We start from the raw sequence: 13,045 nt of genomic DNA, 5'->3' as shown, positions 1-13,045 counted from the left end.
GACAAGGACGTGGTGTGTCCTAAACGCACAGGGGCTGATCCTCAGTCACAGGCAGCAGCTATATGGTATGGTCAATGTTTATCAACTGTGCATGAGTCTAAGTCGCTAAAAAGTTGAGCAGCGCATACGTCCCACGTGAGAGTGCACAGAGTCGCAGGACCGATTGAGGCGCAGCCTCAGAAATGTATGCTACATGTATTGGGTGTTCATGGGTGGAGACTATTCAGACGTACGAAGATGCACCGTCTTATGGGCGTGTTATGGGATTGTCGCGGACGTGTCGCATAACTGGTTGCAAACTCAAGATGCTTAATCACTCACATTGGAGGCTGTACTTTGACGGAGATCCTGCACCTAGCACGGGGCTGGTGAAAGTTTCCAATGGTACAACCGATAGTGGTGTAAAATGGCGCACCGAGCGGGATTGTTTCCCAAAGTGGGCATCACAGTCCTTGCACAGTCAGAGGCACGCTTGTACACCAGGGGAGGGGCGGATACCAGCATTAGCATAAAGACGCTGACACGACTCCGGCATAAGACGAGCACACGGACGCCGCGGCATCCGCCTCAGAATCGGCCCCACAACGTCACACAACGTAGACGTGTCAGAAACGGCTGGAAATGTTTTGGTGTCAGAAACGGCAAAGGCTGTATTTAGGCTATCGGGCCACTGATGGAAGCCACGGAGACGGCAATGGTGAGTCTACACCTGAGGATAAGGTACCTGGTCAGAGTCACAGAGAAGATCTAGAACATCACTGTACTGAAACCCTTCCTGGTGCAAGCGATCCTGCAGGCCGGAGTTCCTCAGGACGATACAGGCCAGGGTACAGGCCACCTCCACCTGCCACAGCAGTTACAAGGGCACAAATAATAATGAATCATTAGATTTTGTAAAAAGTTGAAAGATGGGATTTAAACAATTAGACCTAGGTGCAAACTACTGGCTGCCTGCACATTAGACTTGTATGTAAAACGTGGCCTGAACATACATGAAACAGTACCAGGGAGAGGGGGAAGTTTACTGACAACCCAGCGTAGAGGAGCAGCTGGGGCAAAGTCTAACGTACAGATGAGGCTAAAATCAGGATTCATAAACACCATCACCCATGTGATAATAGAGACTGCGTTATTGTCACTGTCTAAACAATAAACAACCCCCCTCTCCTTTCCCCAAATTAATTACCAGCAGCTATAGCAGGGGGACAAACAGGGATTCCCCTGAGGCTATGGTAACAAGCTACAGGCTGTCCCTCAGATGTCATTTAAAAATAACCAGACTAAGGTATAGCGCTGTGTTATTTATGTAGATGGTGAATAGGTTCTTTTATTTCTTTATTGACTTACTTACATTTAAACCAAACAAACCGTAAATATACATACTGAAGCTGTCATCATCAACAATACACGAGTTATCTTTGCACAGACACAGACCCCTCATATCCATCATAGGGGTCAATCCAATTAGGTGCGAATTGCGAGTAGCGAGTTTGTTTCATGAAACTCGTAGGCTTTGCGGGAATGCGCGCACCCAGGAAAGCTCCAATCCAGTTAAAAATGCCTATTTGCGGTACTCGCAACGGAGTACGAATTGACTGCCAAATGCGATGTGAGAGAAGTGCAAGAAAAAATGGGGAGACCATCCTGGACCCCCCAAGATGGATAATTTTGTTAGCAGGACCGTATAGAAGGCTCTTTGTGGGTATTAGGAAAGTACTGAAGGTTTTTTAATGGTGTCAAATGGCTGATTTGTGCTTTTAAAAAAAAAAAAATTACAAAAATCCCCAACTTTTCGTTTAATTTCAAACAAATGAAATGAAAAAAAAAAAAAATGATTTTGGGGTACTTTGAGGGCACTTTGAAAAATTGAAAAAGAACAAACAAACAAAAAAAGAAACCAAGTATTTTTCAATTAAAAAATATTGTAATTAAATTTGGGATGACTAAATCAACAAAAAAGTTGATTTGGGGATAATTTGAGGTCTTTTTTTTACCCCCAAAAAATGACATGTAATTATTGAACTAATTAAGGGCCTGATTCAGACCCACTCGCGAGCGGCTGTACGCTCGCAAGTGGGTCGATGGTCTGCACTGAGCATGCGCACGACGGAGGGAGCTCCGTCGTGCGCATGCGCCAGACACGACGAGCGAAGGACTTTCCTTCGCTCGTTGTGTCCGATCAAAGGGGGCGTGCTGTCAATGTTGATTGACAGCACGCCCCCTTTGGTGGGCGTGCCGGGGGCGTGCCTCCCTGACGGGGGCGTTCCCACGGGAACGCCTCCCGTCAGAAGCCGGCCCACTGACATCACTAGTGATGTCAGTGGGAGTGATTTTGGCTCTGATAGAGCCAAAATCACTCCGGAGCTTGCGGTTGAAAACCTCAACCGCAGGCTCCGGCTCGCAATTTCGATGGTCGCGATGGTCACGACCATCGCGGCCATCAAAATGCACGCTCGTATAGCCTGTGGGTGGTGACCCACAGCTATACGAGCGTCCAGGAGGACGCTCCATGAAAAAGGAGCCCGGCCCTCATGCAGAGCGTGCGCTCTGTTCAGAGCGTACGGCTCTGAATGAGGGCCTAAGCTCATTGGAAACTTTCAATTGCCTAATTAATCATTAGGGGGTGTCCAAGGGGTTTAGCACGGTTTTCCCAACATTTTAACCTTTAAATATAGATGTTCCTTTCCGAATGGTGAAAATGCGAATTCTCTCTGACTGGTTCAGTGCGAGTTGCTAATTGGATTGCAAGAATTTGCTGTGCGAATTCAAAGAGAAAACAGCAATTCGCACCTCAATGGATCGACCCCATAGTATCATTTTCAAATCAGCTAAATCGATGACATACAGAAGACAATCACACTTATATGTAGGAAGTGTGGATAATGAAACATAAGATGATTGATTGTCTATAATATGCTAGAGTGTAATCGGGGTCCACAAGGGCCTTATCTGATATCCATGGCTGGTACTTGGATACTGTACCTTGATTCTGGTAGAACTGTGAGTTTTCAGCAGGTGGACGAGAGTCGGTAGCGCTCGCTCCTCCACTATTCTCTCCTGTGTGACCGTGTTATTTATAAGGGCTACACCTGTATAAGGACACAGACACTTCATGTTCCAGTACATTGTCCAGTGCAATACGGAGCAGCTACTCCCAGATGGACATATCAGCTCCAAATAATAAGTTTTACATGTTTAAAGACAAAATAATGATTTGTTGATTTGTTCACCCAAAAAAACACTGAAATTGTCACCTCGTTTTCCCTTCACATTGTAAGGACACCACATAGGCCCTCATTCAGAGCCGTACGCTCTGAGCAGAGCGCACGCTCTGAATGAGGGCCGCCCTCCATAATTATGGAGCGTCCTCCTGGACGAGCGTGCAGTTTGATGGCCGCGATGGTCTTGACCATCGCGACCATCGCCACTGCGAGCCGTAGCCTGCGGTTGAGGTTTTCAACCGCAAGGCCCGGAGTAATTTTGGCTCTATCAAAGCCAAAATCACTCCCACTGACATCACTAGTGATGTCAGTGGGCCGGCTTCTGACGGTAGGCGTTCCCTTGGGAACGCCCCCGTCAGGGAGGCACGCCCCCGGCACGCCCACCAAAGGGGGGGTGCTGTCAATCAACATCGACAGCACGCCCCCTTTGATCAGACACAACGAGCGAAGGAAAGTCCTTCGCTCGTCGCGTCAGGCGCATGCGCACGACGGAGCTCCCGCCGTCGTGCGCATGCGCAGTGCACAACATCGACCCACTTGCGAGCGGACAGCCACTTGCGAGTGGGTCTGAATCAGGCCCATAGTGTCTTCTGCACTGTATATTAAAATATATATATTTATATATCATATATATATATATATATATAAACATATACACCGTGAGACGCTGCATGCACCTGATGCTCTCCGCACGTTTTCACTAAATATTGCATCTTAGGCACTTACAAAGCCGCACACAGTGTATTACAGATACCAAGTTGCAACTTTTGTCACAAAGGAATTGGTACAAGCTATGTACAAAGGCGCAAATTCAGCATAGTGGAACGTGGTGGGAGGAATAGCTGCGGTTGCCCTTATTGGAAACTTTTTTACATTTGTAACCTAGTCGCTCACAGATGTACAAATGCCGCAATCCCCAGTGCTCAGAGTATGCCAGCAATGTAGCTTTGCCGCTTCCTGCAGTGTTTAAACTGCTGAATAAAGGAGGCTTACCGTGGCTAAGTGGCAGGGACCCTGGTGCGCCAACAGGCGATACTGGGCGCACCTCGAGCAAAAGTGTATGAGGACACATCTGTAGCTAAGCACCAGAGCAGCTTCCATTATACCAACGTACAAACACAACTTACCGATACACATGGTGCCCAAGGCTTTAATGACGCTAATCAGTGTTCCTTCCGCCACTCTGGAGCTCCGTAACAATCGCACCAAAGGCCCAATGCCATTGCCTTCACAGAGCTGGTCCTGGTGGTGCTTGCTGTCCTTGCACAAGGCTATAATTGCCTGACCTCCTGTATAATGAAGGGCAGTCATATCAGTTTATAGCAAAATGCTTTTAGCCCCGAGTACATACAGCTACGCTACCATCTATTAAAGGAACTGACTAAGGTGCCCCTGCAGGAGGCGTGGCTCCCCGACATCTCCTATCGCCTCCTGTATGATGTGGCTCCTGAGTCATCCTGTAAGTTTAAACAGAAGAGTGTGGAGTGCGCGGCTGGTGAGAATCACCCACAGTCCTATTAGGTCTGGGTCATCTAACTGAGGGTCAGATTAGAAATAGGGAAGATGAAGCTACAGCCCCAGGCCTCCAAATAAAAAATAGGCCCATCATCATAATAATATTTCTATTTTTGTTATGTATATAGGGTGACAGTGGGGCTGATACTGCAGCCGGTGAACACACCCACGTGTTTCTGCCCACACCCACGCAGCAGTGGTCACAGCTCCTCCCCTTCCCAGTATAAGTCCTTTAACATTTCCAGCCCCAGCCCCATGTGACTCTTAATCCAGCCCTGCTGTGTCCAGGGAGGACCCTGAGAGAAGGGGGTCTACGGCACATGTCCCCATAGGTATCAGTCAGAAGGTGCAAAGTGCTCATAAAGGTATCATCAATCATCCAGCTGACCTGGGGCTGGTGGCACCCGCTGGGCTCAGGGCAGAAGACGTACTCACCAACATACTGCATCTTGTCGGAGGGTGACAGGAGCATGTCTATAATGAAGTTACACCCGATACGTTCTGCCATTGACTTCTGTTGCTTCCATGTCTGACCGGCCAGTGCCCAGAGAGTAGTGCTGCCCTGTTCTCTGACCTCCAGCTGAAACACCTGAAATAAGGAAGGCAGCTCCGTGTCACCTGAGACCTGACCTATACGGTATACTGCAGTCACTAAGGGGGTCACTCGCACAGGCCCCGGCCAAATGACGTCTCCTAATTTATATCCAGATCAGTACACGGAGGAGGGGTATAATATCTCTGCAGATTGCTGTCTGACCAAGGAAAATGTAACAATTACATCACTTCCTTTCATAATAATTATACTCCTACTGTGCCCATAGCAACCAATCAAAATCTACTTATCATTTATCTAGCACCTTCTAGAAGATAATAGTGAGAGTCTGATTGGTTGCTATAGGCAACATCTCCACTTCTATAAACCCGCACTTTAGTAAATATACCCCTGTGTGTACATATTTATACCAACGTTTGTGCATCTTATTAGCTACGACATTACTCAATATATATTATAATAATCAGTCTCTGATCACTTTAATCACTTCTTCTACTTACTCCTTTCACTTATATTTTAATATTATGTTACTCCTGGGCTTATTTGTATTCCTATTTTAATTGATTACTTAATAAAGGTTACGTCCTAATATACATTTACCTTATACCGATTAGTGCGCCGTAAAACGACCTCCTCCCTTTTTTGTCTCTACAACATATTACGCCACCTAACGGCAATCAAAACGTATCACACTTTACGGGCATGGATGAAGGGGACTTGCCTTGAGGAGCTTTAATATGTGCTTCCACACGGATCTGTCCAGAAACTCTCTTTGTATGGCGGCATTGCGATCAGCAAGAGCCTCTACCGCCATAGCCGCCTTCACCTGAATATGGAGTTTCTTCTGCTGGATAATATTAATGAGCGATACGACTGTGTTTTCCTGGGCAATAGCATCCTGGATGAGTCTGTTCCCCCGAGCCATCTCTGCAATGGCGGCTGAGGCCGCACCTAGTAAGACATCTTAACGGGGAAAGGGAGAATAACAGAGATAAGCGCGGTCCAGTCCCAGGACGCTGCATGGGACGGGCCACTTGTGTGACCCTTTCCATGCAAGGACAATACAGTAACACAAAGATAAAGACATTTGGCATCAGCTTAGTCAGCTTACGCGTTTCATGTAGATTGTATGCACATTCATCTGTGTTTTAGGCAGATATTTCTAGCATTGCACAAGTGGGTTATGCATATTAAGGTATAATTATTTGCCAATCAATCCATAGAGTACAGTCAACAAAAGTGCTGCTATATACAGTCAGGTGCATAAATATTGGGACATTGACAGAATTTTCATATTTTGGCCTCTATTCACCACCACAATGGCTTTGAAATGAAACAAACAAGATGTGCTTTAACTGCAGACTTTCAGATTTAATTTGAGGGTAATTACATCCAAATCAGGTGAACGGTGTAGGAATTACAACGGTTTCTATATGTGCCTCCCACTTTTTAATGGGCCAAAAGTAATGGGACTATCAACTCAAAAGCTATTTCATGGACAGGTGTGGGCTATTCCCTCGTTATTTCATTATCAATTAAGCAGGTAAAAGGTCTGGAGTTGATTCTAGGTGTGACATTTGCATTTGGAATCAGTTGCTGTCGACTCTCAATATGAGATCCAAAGAGCTGTCACTATCAGTGAAGCAAGCCATCATTAGGCTGAAAAATCAAAACAAACCCAGCAGAGAGATAGCAAAAGCATTAGGTGTGGCCAAATCAACTGTTTGGAACATTCTTAAAAAGAAAGAACGCACCGGAGAGCTCAGCAACACCAAAAGACCCGGAAGACCACGGAAAACAACTGTGGTGGATGACAGAAGAATTATTTCCCTGGTGAAGAAAAACCCCTTCACAACAGTTGGCCAAATCAAGAACACTCTCCAGGAGGTAGGTGTATATGTGTCAACGTCAACAACAAGAGAAGACTTCACAAGAGTGAAAATATATATAGGGTTCACCACAAGATGTAAACCATTGGTGAGCCACAAAAACAGGAAGACCAGATTAGAGTTTGCCAAACAACATCTAAAAAAGCCATTACAGTTCTGGAACAACATCCTATGGACAGATGAGACAAAGATCAACTTGTACCAGAGTGATGGGAAGAGAAGAGTATGGAGAAGGAAAGGAACTGCTCATGATCCAAAACATACCTCCTCATCAGTGAAGCATGGTGGTGGTAGTGTCATGGCGTGGGCATGTATGGCTGCCAATGGAACTGGTTCCCTTGTATTTATTGATGATGTGACTGCTGACAAAAGCAGCAGAATGAATTCTGAAGTGTTTCGGGCAATATTATATGCTCATATTCAGTCAAATGCTTCAGAACTCATTGGATGGCGCTTCACAGTGCAGATGGACAATGACCTGAAGCATACTGCAAAAGCAACCAAACAGTTTTTTAAGGCTAAAAAGTGGAATGTTATGCAATGGCCAAGTCAATCCCCTGACCTGAATCCGATTGAGCATGCATTTCACTTGATGAAGACAAAACTGAAGGGAAAATGCCCCAAGAACAAGCAGGAACTGAAGACATTTGCAGTAGAGGCCTGGCAGAGCATCACCAGGGATGAAACCCAGCGTCTGGTGATGTCTGCGTTCCAGACTTCAGGCTGTAATTGCCTGCACAGGATTTGCAACAAAGTATTAAAAAGTGAAAGTTAGATTTAGGATTGTTTAGTTTGTCCCATTACTTTTGGCCCCTTAAAAAGTGGGAGGCACATATAGAAACCGTTGTAATTCCTACACCGTTCACCTGATTTGGATGTAATTACCCTCAAATTAAATCTGAAAGTCTGCAGGTAAAGCACATCTTGTTTGTTTCATGTCAAAGCCATTGTGGTGGTGAATAGAGGCCAAAATATGAAAATTCTGTCAATGTCCCAATATTTATGCACCTGACTGTATGAAATAATAGGTTGAAATAGTTGTATTATTTGTTTTATTACTTTTGCACATTTCTCTTTATTTTATAGGTACAATATTTCTAAGATGCAAAACTTTAATTATAGGTGGCACCAAGAAAGAATCCTCTCTCTGCAGCCAAAGGAGAGATAGGGGTTCCCCAACTGAACCCCAGGATATGGAGCTAAGGGCTCGACTCAGACCCACTTGCTAGATGCGTTCGCACGCAGCCGTCAGCTGCTAAAGTATGCAAATTCCGTGATCGCACGGCAAGACATTAGTACGCCCACTATGTCTTAGCGTGCGATCGCGGTCTGTATATAAGACCCCCACCAGCCAGTCATAAGACGCCCACTCTCCCTTCGTAACACACGTCATCTCCAGGAAGTATATGCAAGAATCGGTAACATCGAGTACCATCGGAACCATATGCAGCACTTGTGACTGACCATACCTTACCGCAAGCACTGCGAATGCTGCAGTGTGTAACACAGCCAGGTGACGTGTACTATGATGCTGCGTCTTATTTATGCACGCCCCTGAAACGGCGTTATAACGCTCAGGCACGTCTGCGTTCGCACCACCGCACCCTCGTTTTCATCGACCTTCCCTTGTCACCACCCACAAACGGCTCGTCCTGTCATTCATTCTAGCGAGCCGTCTGTGTTCAACGTGCAATCGCTTCCCGATCGCAGTTACTGGTTTGCGCACATGCACTGCGTCTTTTACGCATTCGCAGAGAGCGAAAATCAGCCAGCTACGTATGAACGAAGCCTAGCGAGCGGATCTGAATCGGGCGTTAAGCTAACGGAAGGTATCTCAGGCGCTGATAGGGGAACAGTATAAGAGTGCCAATGACACTGTGGGATGTGACTACACAATCCCTTACTCCTCATTTAAAAGTGATAATTAATAATAGTCGGAATGTTTTCAGAAAACCGTCACATCGTCATATATAGTGGGTCATTTATTTAAGCAAAGTGAGCTGCAATACAAAATGGTAACGACCCCGAGACATGTATCTTTTAGAATATTATTCATTTAAATGGCTTATTGCACATCATAATTATTGTCATAAACAAATGTAAAAATATAATCCCATTACACTTAAATATATATTTTAAAAAACATAAAAAAATGTATGGAACAACAGTATCACAAGATCACTTAAATGGGAATAAAATGAAAAGACACAAAAAAAATTAAATAAAGCATAAAATAAAACCATAAAAGTCTCACTTAAAACTGGACGCGTTTCATGGCACCTGTCCACTTCCTCAGGCAGTGAAGAGTGATTCCCTAATTTTATTTGACATTCTTATCCCGGAGATACCTTTTAATATTTTGCTAAAGATTATTTTAATGTAATAAATTAAATTTATATTTTTCCTTAAATAATTGCCCCACACCCAGGCAACACCTCTCTCCTTACATTTTTTCTATAGAAAGGTTGTACATGCTACTACCTCCACTGTTGTGTAATAATGTTTATATTTACATATATCTATAGAGGTGAAGAAAGGGGGAAGTTGATTGTGAGCGACAATTCCGCTTGGTAAGTGTAAAATTGCAATACTGTGCAAATAATAGCATATAAAGTGCTAATTAATTAAAGTGCATAACTGTGCTGAATAAAATCTCATGTAAATGAATACAATTATTAAATAAATACCAAAGTATAAAGTGCTTAGTTAATTAAAGTGCATAACTGTGCACTTTAATTAACTAATAAGACCCATATAAATAAATGAATAAATAAACATATCAGGATGATGCCAATATATAGTTAAAAAAAACAAGAGATATGGTAAGAACTTACCTTTGTTATCTCTGTTTCTACGAAGTCCATAGGGTCCACAGGGTTGACCTTGGGGATATAGCTGGATCAGGATCCATGGGCACCACACAGTTAAGCTTTTAGCTCCCAGGATGCACTTGGGTCCTCCTCTATATCCCGCCCCCGAGCCACAGGCACCTCAGTTGGTAAGCAGCCTAGGCCGAAGGAGAATATGGAACAGAGAGAAGGAAGACTGGAACACACAAGAAAGCATACTCACAGAAAAGGGAGACGGAAACACCGGTGACCAGCAACACAGCCCATTTGAAGCCAGGTGCGTCATGGCGGGCGCCCTGTGGACCCTATGGACTTCGTAGAAACAGAGATAACAAAGGTAAGTTCTTACCATATCTCTTGTTTTCTACTTCAGGGTCCATAGGGGGTCCACAGGGTTGACCTTGGGGATGTCCCAAAGCAGTTCAACTAAGGGCGGGGACGCTCCTGTGCAGAAAGGAGAATCCTGCGCCCAAAGGATGCATCCTGAGAGGCAAAGGTGTCAAACGCATAAAATCTCAGAAACGTCTGAACCGAAGACCAAGTGGCTGCCTTACACAGCTGAACAGCTGAGGCACCACGTCTAGCAGCCCAAGAAGGGCCCACAGAACGAGTGGAATGAGCCTTAACAGAGGCTGGAACAGGCATATGCTCTCGTATCTAAGCCTCCCTAATAACAGAACAAAGCCAACGATCCAAAGTCTGTTTGTTGGCAGGCCAACCCCTCTTATGAAAACCAAAGAGGACAAACAAGGAGTCGGACTTTCGAACAGAAGCAGTCCAATCAACATAAACTCTGAGAGCACGGACAACGTCCAACGAAATCTCCCCTGCTGTAAGATCAGGGGGCTGAAAGGCTGGGACCACCAGTTCCTGATTGATATGGAACTTAGAGACAACCTTAGGTAAAAACTCAGGACGAGTGCGAAGCACTGCTCTGTCCTGGAGAAAATAATTAAGAAGGGGGACTACAGTGCCCCCAACTCGGAAACCCTCCTTGCTGAAGCAATAGCCAGGAGAAACACAGTTTTAAGCGTTAACCATTTGAGGTCAACTGACTCAAGAGGCTCAAAGGGAGGTCCTTGCAGAACTTGAAGAACCACCGCCAAATCCCACGGTGCCACCGGAGACACAAAGGGTGGCTGAATTCTGAGAACACCCTGGAAAAAAGTCTGTACGTCCGGTAACATACCAATTTTACGTTGGTACCAAACCGATAAAGCAGACACGTGCACCTTCAGAGAGGAAAGGCGTAAACCTAAGTCCAAACCCGACTGAAGAAAAGCCAGAATCCTTGAAACTCTGAATACCTGATGATCATACTTTCTGGACTCACACCACTGAAAGTACGTGTGCCACACTCTATGGTAAATCCTTGCAGAAGCAGGCTTGCGTGCCCTCAGCATGGTAGAAATAACGGAACTAGAAAAGCCCCGGGACCTTAAGACGGCCGTCTGAAGAGCCACGCCGTTAAAGACAGTCAACCCAGATCCGGGTAAAGGCAGGGCCCCTGAGACAACAAGTCCTGCCGCTGAGGAAGAAGGTACGGAACGTCGATGGACAGACTCTGTAGGTTGGAGTACCACGGACGTCTTGGCCACGCTGGGGCCACCAGTACCAGAGTGCCTCCGTCCTGCTTGAACTTGCGCAGGACCCAAGGCAGAAGGGATATCGGAGGAAACAGATATGCCAGCTGAAACGTCCATCTGACCTACAGAGCGTCCACCAGACTGGCGCCGTCGTCCCTTGTCCTTGACCCGTACACGGGCAACTTGTGATTGTGACGAGAGGCCATCAAGTCCACCTCCGGCAGTCCCTACTTGTCCATGAGTAGTTGGAATACCTCTGGATGAAGCGACCATTCCCCTGGATGCACGTCGTAACGGCTGAGGAAGTCTGCCTCCCAATTGAGGATTTCGGGAATGAAGACTGCCGAGATCGCTGGAAGGTGGCACTCCGCCCAAGTTAGGATGTGCCATTGCAGCCCGGCTGCGGGTTCCTCCCTGGTGATTGATGTACACCACCGTGGTGGCGTTGTCTGACTGCACTTGCACTGCCCTTCCGTGAAGAGTGGTGCCGGTCAACTGCAGAGCCCTGTACACGGCTCTTAGTTCCAGAACATTGATGGGGAGAGCCGCTTCCTCCACTGTCCAACGACCCTGAAGTGACAAGGAGCCTGTCACCGCCCCCCAACTCCGAAGACTGGCATCTGTCGTGAGCAGAACCCAGTCCGGGATCCAAAAGGGGCGAACCTCGAGGAGGTGAGCTGTTTGAAGCCACCAATTCAGGGACTGTCGTACATCCGGAGATAGCACCAGCGTCTGGGACCGGATACGGTGAGGCAACCCGTTCCAGTTTGCTAGAATCAGCCTCTGCAGAGGCCTGGAGTGAAACTGGGCAAATTCCACCATGTCGAATGCCGACACCATGGACCCCAGCACTCTCATTGCCGAGTGTACCGAAAGACTGGCACAATCCAGGCGACTGCGTATCCGCAACTGTAGGGAAGATACCTTTTGTGGCGTTAGAAAGATCCGCTGCTGACGAGAGTCTAGGAGGGCCCCCAGATGGACCATCTGCTGAGATGGGATCAGGGATGACTTCCTCCAATTTATTAACCACCTGTGCGCCTGCAGACAAGCCACGTCAGTTGGAGATGCTGCAGCAGAACCTCCGGAGAGCTTGCCAGCAATAGCAGGTCGTCCAGATACGGTAACAACCGTACCCCCTGGTTCCGAAGGTGGGCAGCCATAACTGCCATCACCTTGGTGAACACCCTCGGCGCTGTGGAGAGCCCGGAACTGGTAGTGATGGTGCAACGGAGCGAACCGCAGATACCTCTGATGTGACGTTGCTATCGGCACATGGAGGTAAGTGTCCTGGATATCCAGGGAGACCATGTAATCCCCTGGTTCCATATCCAGAATTATGGAATGCAAGGTTTCCATTCTGAACTTGGGAATCCTGAGAAACCTGTTCAGAGACTTTAAATTTAGAATGGGTCGATGGGAGCCATTGGGT

General features: G+C 46.4%; 1 protein-coding gene across 1 annotated transcript in view; it reads right to left on the bottom strand.

The window, feature by feature from the left end:
- Nucleotides 1-13,045, bottom strand: part of ANKAR (ankyrin and armadillo repeat containing) — a 101,791-nt gene that overhangs the window by 21,208 nt on the left and 67,538 nt on the right. Inside the window, 5 exon segments of the mRNA XM_088475491.1 lie at nt 725-844; nt 2,983-3,089; nt 4,349-4,510; nt 5,172-5,325; nt 6,011-6,252. Coding sequence (XP_088331617.1) covers nt 725-844; nt 2,983-3,089; nt 4,349-4,510; nt 5,172-5,325; nt 6,011-6,252 — 785 coding nt within the window.

This window comes from Taudactylus pleione, unplaced genomic scaffold (assembly GCF_031769625.1).
Source record: "Taudactylus pleione unplaced genomic scaffold, aTauple2 ptg000173l, whole genome shotgun sequence".
NCBI lineage: Eukaryota > Metazoa > Chordata > Amphibia > Anura > Myobatrachidae > Taudactylus > Taudactylus pleione.
This window is presented reverse-complemented; position numbering and strand designations above follow the sequence as displayed.